We start from the raw sequence: 19690 nt of genomic DNA on the forward strand, positions 1-19690 counted from the left end.
TGGTTGCCAGCAACCACTGTTGTCAGCTTTTTTGCTTTTGCTGGTGTGGCAGGTGGATTGGGTCTCATAACAGTGTGATTTTGTGTCTCAATTCCAAGGAGTGGAGCCAGCCAGTCACCTTTTTTCTAGACTCTCCTTTGGAAGAAAGAGGAGACAGAGATGGGGAGTTCCCTGGCGGTCCAGTGGTTAGGACTCATAGGTTAGGGATGGCCCTGGGTTCGATCCATGGTTGGGAAACTAAGCTCCCACAAGCCTCATGGCACGGCTAAAAAGAAAGAAGGACACAGAGGTCCAGGGAGGTGGGGTGTCTGCCCTATAGGACTCACTGCCTTTGATGAGGTGGTGGTGGAACCCGGGTCTGACTCCAAAGCCAGCCCGTGATCCGTTTCCAGAGAGGCAGGTGGGCGCCTCTGGATCGCCCACGGGAAGCCCAGGGCAGAGAGCATTCGGGGCCAGTGGAAGCAGGACCTCCACGCCCCTCCTCACTTCCCATCCACGTTGGCGCTGTAAATGCCACCAGGGAGGTGGAACAGGCAGCCTAGCACTCAGGGAGGTGAGCTCCTGTCACGTGAGGCCGTCATAGCCTCGCCAGCCCCACGCCTCCGCCCATGCGGGTTGGGGCTTGCTTACCGCCAGCTGGGTTGAAGTCACCAGCCAGAGCTGACTGCCAACCCCTCAGGCGTCAGGTTCACCGGTGCTTGGAACCCACACAGGTTCCGAAGCCAACCGTAAAAGGCCATTTTAAAGGCCACCAGGGGAACTCGAGTCTGGGTCAGGTCTGAGCTGATGTTAAGGATGAATAATCATCCAGTTTGTTAGGGGTGATGATGCCCTTGTGAGTCTATCAGGAGATGTGCTCATTTATTTATCTTTTGGGAGGTGCCTCACTGCCCTGCCGCAAAACCTCCCAGCGTTTCTGGGACTCTGGGCTGTTCCCAACACCCCAGCCTCCTGACCCCCCCCCGCCCAGCCCCTCCCACTGCCCAGCAGGGGAAACCCAGGCCCAGGAGGCCACTGACTTGCCCCAGGTCACGCCTCAGTAATGTACCCCCCACTAGTTACCTCTTGGCCATTTGTTCATTCGTATATTGATTCATTCAACACATGATGGAGTCTGCGGGCCAGACCCCTGCAGACGCTGGGAGAAATGAACCATGACCAAGACAGAACAAGCCCCTGCCCCCTGGAGCGCTGAGACCCGGGGAGCATCAAATCACACAAGTGGATTAAAGTTGATCCCCTGGAAGAGTGATGGCTGGAAGGTGCATGGAGCAGTGACTGTGGGTCAAGGGGGTGGGGGGTGGGGTCTCGGAAGAGGCGGGGCAGCCCCTGGAGGAGGCGGCGCTTGGCTGAGCCCTGATGGTCAGGCAGGAATTAAGCAGGTGTAGGTGGTCCTGGACCGCCTCTATGGAGAGGGAACTCCCAGGGCAAAAGCCTGGGGGCAAGAGAGAGTGTCAGGTGTTGGCCAGGATGAAAGAGGTTGGCCTGGCTGGTTGGAGTAACTGAGGGGACCCGGGGCTGGAGCAGGTGGGAGGATTGGGAACAGGGTGCCGAAGACCTTGATAAGGGATAAGATTGAATCCCAAAAGTAGTGGGGACTGTGGAAGGAATTCTTCCCCCCAAAGTGGCAAACTGAAGTTCATTCATGAACACATTTATGGAGTGCTTATTGTATGCAGAGGATACAGTTAGTAGGTGAATAAGGAACAGATACTTTCCACAAGGAGTTACGATCCTGATGGAGATGGAGAGGAAAAATTCAGATTTGTTGCACACCCCAGCGTGCCCCAAAAACTATACCAAAACCTTTTTTCTCTGGGGGACTAGAATTCATGGACTGTAAAATTCGCCATTGTCAAGTATACAGTTCAGTATTTGTAATATATTCACAAGGTGGTGTGAATCATCACTGCAATTTCACTGTCTAATTCCAGAAACTGAGTCTGTTCTCAGCAGTGATCTTTTTTTTGACTACATTTCAAGGAGTATGAAATTCAAAAAGAACTAAAAGTCTATGATCATTCCAGTGTCCCGGGCCCCCAGGAGGCCACCTCTGTTAGCTGTTTCTTGTGTGTCCCTCAGAGTATGGCTTCTTGAAGCTGTCAGGCCAGTGACCAACACCCCCCACTTCTGTTTTCAGGGATTTTTTTAACCTCTTTTTTTTAAAAAAAAAATACTTATTTGGCTGTGTTGGGTCTTAGTTGCGGCACGCGGGATCTTCGTTGCAGCATGTGAGATCTTTTTAGTTGTGGCATGCAGGATCTTTTAGTTGTGGCATGGGGAATCTTTAGTTGCGGCATGCAAACTCTTAGTTGCAGCATGTGAGATCTAGTTCCCTGACCAAGGATCGAACCTGGGCCCCCTGCATTGGGAGCGCTAGTCTCAACCACTGGACCACCAGGGAAGTCCCTAACCTCTTCATTTTGAATAATTTCAGATTTACAGAAAAGTTTTAGAGTATACAAAATCGCTGCATACCTTCTCCCAGATTCCTCAAACATTACCATCTTGCCGCATCTGCTTTATCCTTGTCTGTCTTGCTAATTACTTGTTCTGAGGTGTTCGAGAGTAGGGGTGTAGCCCAGGGATCCCTTCACCCTTCGTATTTCCGATGACCACTGTCACAAATGACCACAAACGTAGTGGCTTATAACAAAACACATTTATTCCCTCACAGTTCTGGAGGTCAGAAGTCAAAAATCAGTCTTACTGGTTAAAGTCAAGGTGTCAGCAGAGCTGGTCCCTTCTGGAGGCTCTGGGAAGAATTCGTTTTCTTGCCTTTTTCAGCTTCCAGAGGCCACCTGTATGCCTTAGCTCATGGCCCTTTTCTCCGTCTTCAAAATGCATCACTCTAGGGACTCTCCTGGTGGTCCAGTGGTTAGGACTCTGCGCTTTCACTGCCAGGCCCTGGGTTCAATCCCTGGTTGGGGAACTAAGATCCCGAAAGGTACACGGCGCGGCCAAAAAAATTGAAAAAAAACCCAAAATGCATCACTCTAACCTCTGCTCATGTGGCCTTCCCCCTCCGCCTCCCTTTTATAAGGACGCTTATGATTACGTTTCGGACCCACCTGGATAATGCAAGATTAATCTCCCGTTTTAAGATCCTGAATTTCATCACATTGGTAAAGTCTATTTTTCCCTGCAAGGTAACATTCACAGGATTCAGGCCGTGGACATTTTGCGGAGAGGGGGCATTACTCATCTTACCGCCCACCCCACCGAATCTGTCTGTGCTTAGTTCCTAAGAACATTCTCTGACACGAACACAGTACAGTATCATCATTAGGAAATTAACATTGGCACTATTAGTACTGTTATCTAATCCACAGACCTTATGCCAACTGTCCCAATAATGTCCTTTATAGCAAAAAAAAAAAATTTTTTTTAAGTTAAACACACACACACACACACACTTCCCCAGTCCAGGATCATACACGTTGCATCTAGTCGTCACACTTTACTCTCCATCCATCTGGAACCGGTCCTGAGTCTTTATCGTTCGTGACCTTGACACTTGGGGAGATTACAGACCAGTTGTTTTGTCAATGTGCGTGTGTTTCCTCGGGTTACGCATTTTTGGCATGGGTCTCCCAGAACGGCTCCCCCCTCCATCTTCCGCCACTCCTTTTTCTAAGTAAACTTTGTGCAGAAGCTTACGTAGCATAGACACCAGAAAATGAGCGCGGTGCCAAAGCACCCAGCTCAGGGGAATTTCTGCAAGTGACACCCCATATCACCAGCACCTCGACGCCCCCTCAAGCCCCTTCCCCTCACCGCAACCCCCATCACCATTATGTTGGCATCTAACAACATGGCGTTGTTTCGCCCGCTCTTGAATTTGGAACAAACAGACCCATACAGTCCGTGCACTTTTGAACCTGGCTTCTTCCTTGCAATCCTGTGAGTGTGAAATCTGTCCGAGTTCAGTGAGTGGCCAGAAGCTTCTGAGGGGCTGGTCCACTGGTGTGTTCATTTTGTAAAATCTCACTGAGCTGGATGGAGGTGATTTGTGTGCTTTTCTGTGTGTGTGCTCTACGTTCGTAGAAACATCCGAATTTTATGCTAAAAGAGGGACGAAAAGGGCTGCATGGCTGTTAAGAATACAGACCCCAGGGTCAGACCACCGGGTGTGTCTCAGCCATGCCGCTTATGAGCTGGATGATCTTGGGTAAGTTGATTACCCGAATGTGCCTCGGTTTCCCTGTCTGTCAAATGGGGTTTTTACTGTTTGCCATCGCAAGATGCTATTGCAGGATTTGGCTCAGTGAGTTGTTCCGAAGGTGACATGAGGTCATTTGTGAGTGTTTGGAACAGGACCTGGCACGGAGTAAGTGAAAATAGACCAGTGTCCTTTTCAACCCATAAATCGTGAAGACTATTCTAGGAGGAATGTGGATGAGGTACCTGGGTTTTGGCGCTGGTCTGAAGCATCACCACGAAAGCAGCAGACAGGAGCCCAGCCTGATGTAGGTGTGTTATATGGTCCATTCCAAGCCGAGGGCAGCTTTGCGGGTGGAGACAAGGAGGCTTTGACGCGATGACGAAATCTTAATAAAGTTCTGAACAAAACCAAGACCAGCCTTCCCTCGGATTCCTCAGTGACTACCCTCCTAGAAAATGCACTGTGTATTAAAACCAAACACAAAACACTTTTGTGTGTATACATGAAACAGCTGGGATTAGTCTCAGAGCATTCCAAACCATGATTTCACAGACGTGAATGTCCATTGGGACGTTTCGCAATCAAACGGAATGTGGGCAACTCTTTGTGATACAGAAGAGCATCTCCTCTGGTCCCCACCTGCCCAGTCTCTGACATCCAGAAACGTTGCCAGGCTGGCCCCCATCCCTATGCTAACCAACCCCTGCACGTTCCCGAGACGTCCTCTAGGGGGCAGCATTGCCCACTCACGGCGAGATTTCTAGCCGCTTTGCGCAGACGTGCAAATATTAATACAATCGATCTTCTTTTACGATGTCCGAGCTGGAGAATTCACCTACACACATTTATTCGTAACCCCCAAATCAGCAATCCTGGTGCTTTTGTGCTCATTGCTGTCATGCATAGAGGAGTGAAAGTTTTGAGTTGCCCAGTGTGCACCCAACTGAAGTCTCACGGGGTGACATTCAGCCTTCTTTGTTCCGGCCCATACTGTAAACCACTGTCCTTTCTACAGTCTGTTGAGTGCCATGCTTTTCACTTTTGGGGTGCTTTTTGGTTGGTGATTTCACTGTCTGAAATGTCCCCCTAAATGTAATGCTTAATGCTGCCCGGTGTCCCTAAGAGCAGGAAGGCTGTGATGTGCTTTACAGAGAAAATACGTGTGTGAGAAGAGCTTCCTTCAGACTCCAGTTATAGTGAATGTTGGTTGTGAGTTCAATGTGAATCAATGCTATATATCAGATAAGATGTCTTTTAAAAAAATTTTATTGAAGTGTAGTTGATTTACAATGTTGTGTTAATTTTTGCTGTATATACCAAAGTGACTGGGTTTTATGTGTGTGTGTGTGTGTGTGTGTGTGTGTGTGTGTGTGTGTATTTTTCATATTCCTTTCCATTATGGTTTATCACAGGATATTGAAGTGTTCCCTGTGCTATACTGTAGGACCTTGTTGTTTATCCATCCTATATACACTAGTTTGCATCTGCTAATCCCAAACTCCCACTCCTTCCCTCCCCTACCCCCCCACCCCTTGGCAACCACAAGTCTGTTCTCTGTGTCTGTGAGTCTGTTTCAATTTCATTGATATGCTCATTTTTGTCGTATTTTAGATTCCACATATAAGTGATATCATATGATATTTGTCTCTCTCTTTCTGACCTTCGCTTAGTATGACAATCTCTAGGTCCATCCATGTTGCTGCAAGTGGCATTATTTTGTTCTTTTTTATGGCTGAGTAGTATTCCATTGTATATATGTACCACATCATCTTTATCCATTCATCTGTCAATGGACATTTAGGTTGCTTCCATGTCTTGGCTGTTGTAAATAGTGCTGCTGTGAACATAGGGGTGCTTGTATCTTTTCAAATTAGAATTTTGTCTGGGTATATGCCCAGGAGTGGGATTGCTGCAATTCTATTTTTAGTTTTTTGAGGAACCTCCATACTGTTTTAGATGCACCAGTTTACATTCCCATCTGATAAGGTGTCTTTAAACAGAAACACACATAAACCAAGGTGATGCATTGATCAGTTGATGAAAATGTGACCAGAGGCTCCCAGGAACCAAACCTGTATTCCCCCATAGGAGCATTTGTTCACATTCGATAATTCAGTGTTTCAGGTGACCCTATAGAACATAATTACCAAGAATAAGGAAAATTGACTGACCTTGACATTTTCTGCCTTTTTTTTTTTTTGCATAGATAGTGGTTGCCATATATACCATTCTGCACCTCGAATTTTTTGCTCGATATTTTAGAAATCTTTCCATATTGCTAAAGATCATCCTCATTCATTTCTCTAAGTCCTTTTAAATCTTCTATGCATTGCTCTATAAAATGGACATGAGCAGACACCAAATGGCGATAAAGCAAACTTTGAATATAAAATACAGAATTCAGGGACTTCCCTGGAGGTCCAGTGGTTACGACTCCGCTCTTCCAATGCCAGGGGCATGGGTTTGATCCCTGGTCGGGGAGCTAACATCCCCTGGTCAGGGAACTGAGATCTCTCATGCCACGCAGTGTGGCCAAAAAATAAAAAAAAATACAGAATTCATTTATCCGTTCATGTATTTAAGACTGCTTGGTGTCACGTGGTGGTATAATTTGACATAAGGTTTTTAAACTAGATTTCTTTTTTTTATTATTTTATTTTTTTAATTGAAATATAGGTAATGTACAATGTTGTGTTAGTTTCAGGTGTACAGCAAAGTGATTCAGTTATACGTATATATACATATATCTATTTTTCTGATTCTTTTCCATTATAGGTTATTACAACATATTGAGTATAGTTCCCTGTGCTATGCAGTAGGTCCTTGTTTAAGCTAGATTTCTAAGGGGCTAGTTCAGACCACATGTCAGGACCCTGAGCCTCGCTGATCTGTGTCTCTGCTGCCCCTTAGCCATGCTGCGGATGGTCTCGGCCGTTCTCCAGTTTGGCAATATTGTCCTGAAGAGAGAACGGAACACCGATCAAGCCTCCATGCCTGACAACACAGGTACCACCACATGGCCTGCTACCCACCCACGTACAGAGCATCCTCCCTCCCCAGCCAGACCCACCTCCCACCCAGGACCACCCTGATTTCCTGCCCTTTGCTGAATCTTTACCAAAATAACACCGTCCACTCTTTTCTTGATTATAAAAAGTGTGAGCTTTGCTGAAAATTTGAACAACACCAGTGTGCCAAGGTGGAAGGGGGCGCGGACAGCAGGATCCTCCATCATCCCAGCCCCTCCCAGAAAACCAGCATTAGCACTGGCCATATCTCCTCCTGGCCTCTGCGCTCTGCATATATATACTTGTTTTTTTTTTTGCCTTTCAGCAGAAGTATAGTTGATATTCCTTTTTTTTTATCAAAATGGAAATAGCTTTGCTTCTTTATTATTATAAAATAATACAATCTGAATGGGGAAGAAAATATGGCAAGACAGGGAAGTATAAAGGCAGGGAAATTACCCATAATTACTGCTAACATTTTTGGGGGCATTTCTCTGTGGGCTTTGTTCTACGTCTGTAGCAATGTGGAAATAATTATCACAGAAATGGAATCTTGCTTTACACTGCCTTCCCCTCGAGATGGGAAGAGCTTTCTGTCCTGATTATGAAACCCTATGGGCTATTTTCAAAAGCTGTACAACACAGAACATATGAAGGAAGGGGCATCTCTCACGATGTCACTGATCTGAGCTATCCCTGTGACGTCTGGGGGCCAGGTTCACACATGCAGCAGGTGTGCCATACATACTCATTCATTTGATTTACAAAATTGGGGTCAGACCTTATAAACTGTTTTGAAACCTGCTTTCCCCCCACCCCCTTAATGCAATGGGGGTAACTTTTCAAGGTTATTACCTAGAACTCTGCTGGGGTTGCTTCACCTGTGTTCCGTGAGGAGAACTGTATGTCAGTATAATTAATCTCCTTTGGAATCCTTTGTATTTCATTTTCTGCATTTGCAAACATTAATTGGAGAAGCAGCCCCCAGGCTCCACCGGCTGGCAAAGTACACACCAAGGGCTTAGAACCCTGTTAAGTCACCCTGTTACTGGCAGCATAGTACTCCATGCTGTGTTTTCAGTGTTAAATATTCCCATATAATGCAAAATCACTGTAAAAGATTTAGAAATTGCAATTGCATCAGAGGGAGGGAGGGAGAGAGAGAGAGAGAGAGATTGATTTAAATCCTCATCACCTCTCAGAAATAACCACTGTTGACATTTTAATGTGTCTCCTCCTCAGTGTTTTTTTCTTTTGCTGGAGCTGAGTATTTGTAGTAACTATCTTCCTGTGATGCAAGTGATAGAGGCTCAAAAACACTTCTTAATGATCATTTTAATTCAGAGGCGAAAGAAGAAATACACCTGCCCACACAGCCCTTCCTCCATCTTCTGCCAAAACAGCTATTAACATTTTGGCAATTTTTTTTTCCTACAAAAATAAGGAAGAGCAGTGAATTTTTAAAGATTTCTTTTAGGTTTGGCCACCTCACTGAACTCTTATTCCAAGAGTTTTCCCCCAGCATTTTATTGAGACATTTTCCAACATATAGAAAAGTTCAAAAAAATTTTATACCAAACACCCAGATCCACCACCAAGATTCTACCACTGACATTTTACTACACTTGCTTTATCGAATATCTTTGCATCCTCTGTTCATCCAACTCCTTTTCTGGCGCATTTCAAAATCGCAGATATTGGTATAGACCCTTCAGCCTGTATACCATTTACTGGCGTCCAATATTTGTTTACAGTTCTTTCATGGACTTGAAGTGAAACATATAAATCATGAAATGTACACGTCTTAAGTGTACCGTGTAATAATTTATAATAATTATTATTTATTTATTAAATAATAATTATAATGCTTATATTATTAATTAGTAATAATAATGTTATAAATAATTATTATTTATAATAATAATATTTAGTGACTGCAGAACATTTGTTCAAATGGATGCACCCTGACTCTCTAACCAATCCCTAGCTGTTGGACATTCAGGTTGCTTCCTGGTTTTCTCCATTGTAAACAGTGCTGTGACGAACATCCTCCTAGTCCAGCTTTTGCCCACATCCAGAATTATTTTTGCCAACTTAGGGTTCCAGGAGGAGAATTATTGGGCCGGAGAATGCACACACCTTTAGGACCCGTAATGCCTCTAGCGGGAAAGGCTGGTGTTCCACCAACAGTGGGGGGTGGCGCCCTCTCCCCCCTCCCCCACTCTGCACTGTCCCCACCTCCCAGTGCTGATCGCATCTTGGTGCCTCTCGCCCTCAGCTGCACAGAAGCTCTGCCGCCTCCTGGGCTTGGGGGTGACAGATTTCTCCCGCGCCCTGCTCACCCCCCGCATCAAAGTTGGCCGGGACTACGTGCAGAAAGCACAGACCAAGGAACAGGTGGGCAAGGCTGGCGGCAGGTGGGCGCAGGGAGGGCCCTGGATTTTTAAGCAGCTTATGCCAGTTTTTTCTCGCTCACTCAACAAACTTTTGCTAAGTGTCTGTTCAGTTACCGACTCTGGTCTAGGTGCTAGAATAAAAGCAGTCATGGAAACAAAGACCTCGCCTTCAGGGAGCTCAGGCTGTAGTAGGGAATCAGATAATAAAGGAAGAAACGGGTGCTTTCTTCAAAGGAGGGGATTGAGGTGCTCGGGAAAGTCTTCTCAGAAGAGGTGACATTTGAGTTGAGACTTGGATGGTTCAAGACAAAGGGAATATAGCATGTGTAAAGGCCCTGAGGCTGGAACAAGCTTGGCAAGTTGGGAACATTAAGGAGATCAGTGAGACTAGCCAGTGGGGGAGGGTGGTAGAAGCTGCAGTCAGAGAGCTTGGAAGGGGACAGATCACATGGTGTCTTAGGAGCCACAATAAGGAGGTGAGTTTTATGCAGAGTGCAGCAGGAGGCCAGTGAGGATTTAAGCCAGGGAATAACTTGGTTCAGTTTGTCTTTATAAAGATTCCCTTGTCTACTGTGTGGAGAACTGGGTCCAGGGGGCCCCAGTGGAAGCAATGAGACACAAGGAGGCCGCTGTCATAGTCCAGGCAAGCGATGACAGCAGCACAGATAAGGGTGGTGGCAGTGAGGGTGGGGAGAGGTGAACACAGACTAGATGTTTTCAGAATTCCAGTTTTGGGGCAGAGGCCTCTGCCTGACCCCAGGCTGGGCTCTCGAGGTGCTAGGACAGAGAAGGCACAGTGAGGGATATGAGATTGGGGATCACACTGACCTGGGTTCTGCTCTCAGTCAAGGTACTATTGATAGGATCCATTTTACAGATGAAGACACTGAGGCACAGAGAGGTTTATTCACATGCCTGAGGTCACACAGCCTCTAAGTAGCAGAGCTAGGATTCCAATCTAGATGTTGGTCTCCAGATTCCACCCTCTTACCTGTTCTGCCATGGAAATTGGTTCAAGGGTTGGGTGGAATATTCATGAACTAATGTGCCCCCAAGCACTCACACAGTGCCCGACGCACAGTAGGGCGTCACTAATGATCTGCTGTTGTTAATGTCACTGCTGTTGATGAACCATAATGGGGCTCCGTCCACACCCAGTGTCTCCTTGCCAGCAGGACGAGGTCGGGGGGCACTGATGTGCAGGCTGGGCCCTCACTGTGTGCCCTGACTTGCAGGCTGACTTTGCGCTGGAGGCCCTGGCCAAGGCCACCTACGAGCGCCTCTTCCGCTGGCTGGTCCTGCGCCTCAACCGAGCCCTGGACCGTAGCCCCCGCCAAGGCGCCTCCTTTCTGGGCATCCTGGACATCGCCGGCTTTGAGATCTTCCAGGTGTGCGCTTTGTGCCTGGCTGGGGGCTGGGAGGGCTCCGTCACGCTGGCCCTGTCCCCCTCTCTCTGGGTCCCTGTCTGCCCCTCCCTGGGTCTCTGCCCCCCTCTCTATGGGTCCCTGTCCCCCCTGGGTTCCTGCCCCCTCCGGGTCCCTGTCCCCCTCTTTCATGTGTCCCTCCCCCGCCACAGCTGAACTCCTTCGAGCAGCTCTGCATCAACTACACCAACGAGAAGCTGCAGCAGCTCTTCAACCACACGATGTTTGTCCTGGAGCAGGAGGAATACCAGCGCGAGGGCATCCCCTGGACCTTCCTCGACTTCGGCCTCGACCTGCAGCCCTGCATCGACCTCATCGAGCGGCCGGTGAGCCCACGGCTGCTCCACCCTCTGCGTGACCTTGGTCCAGCTCCTCACCCCACCGGCCTCAGGCCTCTCCATCGGTTAAATGGGGAAAACAGCGTAGATCTGTGTGGCTGCTGGATGATTAGAACCCAGAACATGCCTGCCACAGGGCGTAGCTCGAATCAAAGGGCTAATCAATGGCTATAACGGTTGTTCTCGTGTTTGCTCGTAGGTCCCAAGTGGCACAAGAACTAAAAATTAGCAGCAACCTAAGTGTCCAGTATTTGGGGATCTGACTTAACTCTTCTGCCCTCCTCTGTTAATGGTCAGGCTAACCCCCCTGGGCTCCTGGCTCTGCTGGATGAGGAATGCTGGTTCCCAAAGGCCACAGACAAGTCCTTTGTGGAGAAGGTGGCCCAAGAGCAGGGTGGTCACCCCAAATTCCAGCGGCCAAGGACTCTGCGGGATCAGGCCGACTTCAGCGTCCTGCATTATGCGGGCAAGGTAGGAAGGAGGGGCCAGCCTTGGGGGCTGTGGGTGGGAGTGAGGATGAAGGGAGGGTGCAGAGGGAAAGCAGGGGCCACCTGGTGTCCACTGGGACAAGTCACAGCCAGGCCAGGGGTAGGAAAGCCCTTGGAGGAGTGAGGACTCTGTCTGATGAAGTCAGCAAAGGCTTCCTCAAGGAGGGGATATTTTCAGTGGGTTTCAAGAGATGGATAGGAGTTCATCAGGTGGAGAATTAGGTGCATTTTATTCATTCATTTGGCCAACATATGCCTTTTTTGGGCTCAGCCCTGTGCTGAGCAAAGCTGGGGACTCACGTCAGATATGATTCCGTCCTCACAAAGTTCCTTATCTGGGAGGGAGACGAAGACAGACCATCGGGATATAAGGCCGATAAGTGCTTTAATGGGGCCAGCTATGGATAGTGTCAAAGTCCAGAGGAGGAATCCCAGGGAAGGTCTCACAGAGGAGAGTGATGCTTGATCTGAACTCTAAATCAAGGGTCAGCAAACATTTTCTGTGAATAGTTTCAGTGCTGTGGGCCAGTCTCTGGCACAACTACTCAATTCTGCCATGAGAGCACGAAAGAAGCCACAAGTTCACACATAAATAAAGGCCGTATTCCAATAAAACTTTATTTATTTTATTATTTTTTAAATTATCTTTATTTATTTAAATTTATTTATTTATGTTTGGCTGCGTTGGGTCTTTTTTGCTGCGCGCAGGCTTTCTCTAGTTGCGGCAAGCGGGGTCTGCTTTTTGGTGTGGTGCGTGGGCTTCTCATTGCAATGGCCTCTCTTGTTGCAGAGCACGGGCTAAGCACACAGGTGTCATGGCGTGCGGGCTTAGTAGTTGTGGCTCGCAGGCTCTAGAGCGCAGGCTAAGTAGTTGTGTCACACAGGCTTAGTTGCTCTGCGGCATGTGGGATCTTCCCGGACCAGGACTCAAACCTGTGTCCCCTGCATTGGCAGGGGGGGGGTTTATCTGTCTCTGCCCCCCTCTCTATGGGTCCCTGTCCCCCCTGGGTTCCTGCCCCCTCCGGGTCCCTGTCCCCCTCTTTCATGTGTCCCTCCCCCGCCACAGCTGAACTCCTTCGAGCAGCTCTGCATCAACTACACCAACGAGAAGCTGCAGCAGCTCTTCAACCACACGATGTTTGTCCTGGAGCAGGAGGAATACCAGCGCGAGGGCATCCCCTGGACCTTCCTCGACTTCGGCCTCGACCTGCAGCCCTGCATCGACCTCATCGAGCGGCCGGTGAGCCCACGGCTGCTCCACCCTCTGCGTGACCTTGGTCCAGCTCCTCACCCCACCGGCCTCAGGCCTCTCCATCGGTTAAATGGGGAAAACAGCGTAGATCTGTGTGGCTGCTGGATGATTAGAACCCAGAACATGCCTGCCACAGGGCGTAGCTCGAATCAAAGGGCTAATCAATGGCTATAACGGTTGTTCTCGTGTTTGCTCGTAGGTCCCAAGTGGCACAAGAACTAAAAATTAGCAGCAACCTAAGTGTCCAGTATTTGGGGATCTGACTTAACTCTTCTGCCCTCCTCTGTTAATGGTCAGGCTAACCCCCCTGGGCTCCTGGCTCTGCTGGATGAGGAATGCTGGTTCCCAAAGGCCACAGACAAGTCCTTTGTGGAGAAGGTGGCCCAAGAGCAGGGTGGTCACCCCAAATTCCAGCGGCCAAGGACTCTGCGGGATCAGGCCGACTTCAGCGTCCTGCATTATGCGGGCAAGGTAGGAAGGAGGGGCCAGCCTTGGGGGCTGTGGGTGGGAGTGAGGATGAAGGGAGGGTGCAGAGGGAAAGCAGGGGCCACCTGGTGTCCACTGGGACAAGTCACAGCCAGGCCAGGGGTAGGAAAGCCCTTGGAGGAGTGAGGACTCTGTCTGATGAAGTCAGCAAAGGCTTCCTCAAGGAGGGGATATTTTCAGTGGGTTTCAAGAGATGGATAGGAGTTCATCAGGTGGAGAATTAGGTGCATTTTATTCATTCATTTGGCCAACATATGCCTTTTTTGGGCTCAGCCCTGTGCTGAGCAAAGCTGGGGACTCACGTCAGATATGATTCCGTCCTCACAAAGTTCCTTATCTGGGAGGGAGACGAAGACAGACCATCGGGATATAAGGCCGATAAGTGCTTTAATGGGGCCAGCTATGGATAGTGTCAAAGTCCAGAGGAGGAATCCCAGGGAAGGTCTCACAGAGGAGAGTGATGCTTGATCTGAACTCTAAATCAAGGGTCAGCAAACATTTTCTGTGAATAGTTTCAGTGCTGTGGGCCAGTCTCTGGCACAACTACTCAATTCTGCCATGAGAGCACGAAAGAAGCCACAAGTTCACACATAAATAAAGGCCGTATTCCAATAAAACTTTATTTATTTTATTATTTTTTAAATTATCTTTATTTATTTAAATTTATTTATTTATGTTTGGCTGCGTTGGGTCTTTTTTGCTGCGCGCAGGCTTTCTCTAGTTGCGGCAAGCGGGGTCTGCTTTTTGGTGTGGTGCGTGGGCTTCTCATTGCAATGGCCTCTCTTGTTGCAGAGCACGGGCTAAGCACACAGGTGTCATGGCGTGCGGGCTTAGTAGTTGTGGCTCGCAGGCTCTAGAGCGCAGGCTAAGTAGTTGTGTCACACAGGCTTAGTTGCTCTGCGGCATGTGGGATCTTCCCGGACCAGGACTCAAACCTGTGTCCCCTGCATTGGCAGGCGAAGTCTTAACCACTGCGCCACCAGGGGAGTCCTATTTATTTATTTTTGGCTGCGTCGGGTCTCAGTCGCCGCACCCTGTGCGGCCTCCTTGCTGTGGCGCGCGGGCTTACTTGGCCCGCGACACGTGGGATCCTAGTTCCCCAACCAGGGATTGAACCTGCGTCCCCTGCATTGGAAGGCGGATTCTTAATCACTGGACCACCAGGGAGGTCCCTAAAACTTTATTTATAACAGGAGGTAGATTTGGCCGGGAGGCCATTGTTTGCCAATCCCTGGTCTAAATGATGAGTAGGAACTTCCCTGGTGTTCCAGTGGGTAAGACAACATGCTCCCAATGCAGGGGGCCTGGATTCGATCCCCGCTCAGGGAACTAGATCCTGCATGCCACAACTAAGACCTGGTGCAGCCAAATAAATAAATAATATATTAAAAAATAATAATAAAATAAATGATGAGTAACCCGTAGCCAGAAAAGAATGGGTGGAGGGAACAGCATACACAAAGGCTGAGGGGTAGGAGACCCATGTGTTCTGTTCTAGAACTCAGTTGTTTTCCAGACATTTGCTAAGATTTCCTGTGTGCCCAGTCCTCTGCTGGTTGTGAGTCAGACTCAGGCCCTGGCCTCTGGAAGCCACCATCTGGTGGGGGGGAACGTGTGCAGGGAATCGTGGTGGTCAAGACTGTGACTCCTTGGAAGGGAGCTGGCCACGTGATAATCCACAGAGAGGGAATCACAGGTGGCGGGAACGGCAGGGGTCAAAATCCTGAGGTGGAAATAAGCTTGCACGTTTGAGGACCAGAGTGGCTAAATGAATAAGGAAAGAAGTGTTGGTGGATGAGGTCCCAGAGGTGGGCAGAGTCCTCTTAAGGGAAATACAGAAAGGGAGAGGGACCATGCTGCGGGTGGGTGCAGTTCAGGATATGGGCACAAGGTGTCCACCAGTGCTGTCCCCTGAGTGGTGAGCCCCAGAGCTGGGAATCTCAGAGCTTCTGGGAGGCTCCTTGGGAAATCAGCAGTGCTGGTGAACCCACTATCCCACCACCCTCCTGTGCCCAATTTCATTCAGGTTGACTACAAGGCCAATGAGTGGCTGATGAAAAACATGGACCCTCTGAATGACAGTGTCGCAGCCTTGCTTCACCAGAGCACAGACCGGCTAACAGCAGAGATCTGGAAAGACGGTAAGGATCAGCTTCCCCAAGCCCTGTCCCTGGAGCTCTGTGCATCCCTTCTCCCAACTCACAGTGTGAACACTTTTGTTCCAGAGTCTGAGTTCTGAACCTGAGTTGTCTGCTCAGAGGCAGAACTGGTGCCAGTAGGCCAGACAGCCTTACAGTAGTGATTCCAATTAGTGATTGGTTGATTAATATCTCAAACCAGCATCACACTCAATGATAAAACACTCCTCCTTAATCAGAAACAAGACAAGGATGCCCACTGTCAACACTGCTGTGAAAAACTGTTTTGGCGATAATAGTTTATACAATCAGACCAGAAAAAGAAATAAGTATATGAATATTCAAAAGGAAACAATGAAGTTATTAATTGTAGATGGCATATGATCCCTAAAAAAAAAAAAATCAAGAGATTCGACTGAAAAAGAATTAATAACAACAAGAGAACTCAGAAGGGCAGTATTTACAGGTTAGTCAACTTATAGGCTTTGCTTTCATTGATCTCTCCCTAAGTTCCCTTCAGGGATTCAGGGAAGAAAAAAAGGAGCAAAAACCGAGGTATAGTTTTGGAGTTTTCCTGCTCCAACAAGGCCCATGTGAGTTTGGCCGTCAGTCTTTTCAAACTGACACTTTCAGACCAGCAAGCCCTGTCCATCCTTGCCCTCCATCCTTAGAGGAGGTTTGAGAGATGATTTTATAAAACAGACAGAACCAGCATCTTGGTTTCCTGATTCTGGGTTTCCAGAATCTGTCAGTTTGCCTTAATCTTTTATTGAAGTGAAAAGCATAGTAGTAGAAGTGCCAGCCCATGCAATTGGACAAGAGAACAAAATAAGCAAGATGAGTCATTCCCAAAACAAACTCACAGAGCGAAAGGGCATAGCACACCTTGATATGGTGAGCTGATTTTAGACAGAGAAATTTGATGTTAGTATCTCATATAGTTTATACAAGAGGGATTGAAAAGCATTGTTTGATGTTCAGTAACAGAACCAGATTCTGCCGAGAATCATCTTCAGACTGAAAATCTTCCCCATCAACTTCTTTAAAATTTGTGCCACGTTCATGGGCACATGATGTTCCCCCTAATCCTTCACATGCTCCACCCTATATATGCTCAGCTCTCAAAGTGTTCCAAGAGAGAAAGCAGAAGTGGCAAAGCCTCTTGAGTCCTAGACTGGAGCCCCACACAGTATTATTTCCTCCACAGTTCTTCTGAACAAAGCAAGTCACAAGGCCAGCGCAGATTCAAGGAGCTGCAAGTCACAGAGAGGGGTAGGGGATTGGGGCCATTTCTGCATCAACCTCTACTACAGCTGCCCTGAGCCCAGAGTTGGCTTTGCTTTCGGGCATCCTGACAGCCCAGAGTTGGGTACCCAACATCCTGGAAGCCCAGGGGAAAAGGCAAATGAGACAAATTCTCTTCAACAAGCTGGGTGGGAGCCTTGAGTTAGTCCTTGAGCTTCCTGGCGGCCAGGACAAAAGGGGATACCTAATAAAACAGATACAGACTCAACCTATAGGGAGAGAAGTTTTTTCCCCCGGGTATTAAATTCACAGGGGACATTCACCCTTTCAACCAACATTGATGCCCTCGTAAAGCTGAACAGGACAGTCTCCCTGGCTTTAAAAGTTCATGGCCAGGATCAGGTTCCTCCTCCTGCTTTGCTCTGTGCTGTTGACTAATAACTCTTTCTTCTTTTTTCTTCCTGCCTCTTCTCATGCTGCTCCCTTTGCACCTCCCATCCCATCTCCCTGCCTCTTCCCCCATCTGTCCTCACCCCCACCCAGAACACGGGGGCTTGCAGCAGTTCTCTTTCCTTGGCTCCTTCCCACCGTCGCCCCCAGGATCTTCAGGGAGGCACGGCTCTGCCATTTCTCCGTCAGGGGGTGGGTGTTGCTGTGCATCAACGGGTGAGATTTGCCAGACAAGGAGGGTGGGCCCTTTGGACCGGGAACCTGGTTTTGAACGTCTTTCCCCTTTCCTTACCATACAGAGATCTTTCCCTCTTCTTTCCCGTCCCCACCCCTTGTTGGCTCCCTTAGCAGTTTCCAGACTCTTTGTAGCAGCACGAGGCCTTCTCCTAACTAAACTGCATGTAAAAGTGCAAACAACTGTGATAGTGTCAGCTGGCATTAATTGAACCCATACTGTGTGCTGTGCACTGTGCAAAGCCCTTTTACCATTATTAACACATGGAATCCTCCGAACAACCTAATCAGGCAGCTGTTAGTACTCTTACCCCTGTTATACAGATGAGGACATGGAAGCACAGAGAGGTTAAGTCACCTGCCTGTGGTCACACAGCCAGTAAGGGACAGAGCTGGGATTTGAACCCAGAGCCTCTGCTCTTACCTGTGCTATAAGAACTTAATGATAATTATCCTTTTGGTAATAACTAGGAGCATGGCGGTAGGAGGGAGACTTGAACCTGGGGAGGAAAAATGCCATATCTGAGCCCCCACTGTGTGCCAAGCACTGCCCTCAGAGCGAGTTATCTAGTTGACCATGATAACCCTTATGACTGGGGATTGCAAGCCATCAGATTCTGCCCCAGCTGCAGGTTCTTGAGAAACTGGGAATGATTCAGTACGTAGAATTTGAGACAAAGGAGTGCATATTTCTCACTAGGTGAAGTGACAGCATCAAATGACCATAGGGGAAAAAAATTTATCATGAAATCAGGCCTTTCTGGGAAAATAGTGACTATGGAGGCAGTTTGCCTTATTTTATTTTATGTTTTTTCATTTCTTTTTATTTATGTATTTTTATTTTTTTGCCTTATTTTAAATATTGCCTTATTTCAAATATCGTAATAAAGCCAGACTTCATTACATTTTTAATGTGACACTGTTTCAAGTTCCTGAAAATGCAGCTGTGGTTATCGCCCTTTTCCCTCTCTGTGCCTCAGTTTCCTCATCTATAAAATGGGAATGATTTTTGTAGGCTTATAAATAAGCTGATGTATGTCAAGTGCTTTGAGCAGTGCCTGGCAGAGAATAAGTGCTAAGGAAGCATTTTCTATCTTCATCATCATCATTTGCTGATAAGGAAAATGGAAAAGAAGGGTCAGAGACCAGGGTTCGAGAAGATTCATACTGCCTGGGTTCAGATCCTGGGTCTTCAGATCCTAAGCTGTGTGGCCTTGGGCACAGTCTTCCATCTTTCTGAGCCTCAGTTTGCTGATCAGTCCAATGGGGTGATAACACCTACCTTACTAGGCTGTGAGAGGTGTTTCATATGTAAAGTGCCAGGTCCTATAAATAATAAGATCCTTGACCTTTGGCCAACCCAGCCCCCTAAAACTGACCTTTGACTTTACTCTCTCTCTCTCTACATCTGTTTCCTCCTCCCACAGTGGAGGGCATCGTGGGACTGGAGCAGGTGAACAGCCTTGGGGATGGCCCGCCTGGTGGCCGCCCACGCCGGGGCATGTTCCGGACGGTGGGACAGCTCTACAAGGAGTCCCTGAGCCGCCTCATGGCCACACTCAGCAACACCAACCCCAGCTTCGTCCGCTGTATCATCCCCAACCATGAGAAGAGGGTGAGTGACCCAGCCCGGGGAGGGAAGGCAGCTCTGGCAGTGGGTAAAGTCCCAGTCACTGAATGTGGCTGGAACCATGTCTGGCCCCAGGCTCACTTCTGACTGGCTGTGTGACCTCTAGCAAGTTGTTTTCCCTCCCAGGCTCAATGCCCTGTTAGGAAAATTCATTCATTCATAGGACTTAAGTTTTACTGAGCACCTACTAGGTGCCAGGTAGTGGGAATACAGTGAAGTCAGGGAGGGCTCTCTGGAGAAGGTGAGGTCTGAAATTGGAAGGATAAGTGGTATTCTAAGCAGAGAACAGCTTGTGCAGAAGCCCAGTGGTTGGTTGGAGCATGAAAGGTACAAGGGATGGAAAAAAGACCGTTGGAGCCGGGAGTGTCATGTAAGTGTGGGGAGACCATGCCTGGCCTCCCAGGCCACCAATAAGTTTTCTTGTTGGGAAAATCAG

The 19690-nt window shown here is 48.2% G+C and overlaps 1 protein-coding gene across 1 annotated transcript in view; it reads left to right on the plus strand.

Moving 5' to 3' along the window:
- MYH14 (myosin heavy chain 14) overlaps nt 1-19690 on the plus strand; it is an 87740-nt gene that overhangs the window by 18733 nt on the left and 49317 nt on the right. The window contains exons 9-15 of the mRNA XM_007463432.1: nt 7076-7171; nt 9452-9570; nt 10805-10957; nt 11146-11319; nt 11629-11802; nt 15584-15698; nt 19052-19239. Coding sequence (XP_007463494.1) covers nt 7076-7171; nt 9452-9570; nt 10805-10957; nt 11146-11319; nt 11629-11802; nt 15584-15698; nt 19052-19239 — 1019 coding nt within the window. The remainder of the gene's footprint in view (nt 1-7075; nt 7172-9451; nt 9571-10804; nt 10958-11145; nt 11320-11628; nt 11803-15583; nt 15699-19051; nt 19240-19690) is intronic.

The sequence above is a fragment of the Lipotes vexillifer genome, unplaced genomic scaffold (genome assembly GCF_000442215.2).
Source record: "Lipotes vexillifer unplaced genomic scaffold, Lipotes_vexillifer_v1.1 scaffold802, whole genome shotgun sequence".
NCBI lineage: Eukaryota > Metazoa > Chordata > Mammalia > Artiodactyla > Lipotidae > Lipotes > Lipotes vexillifer.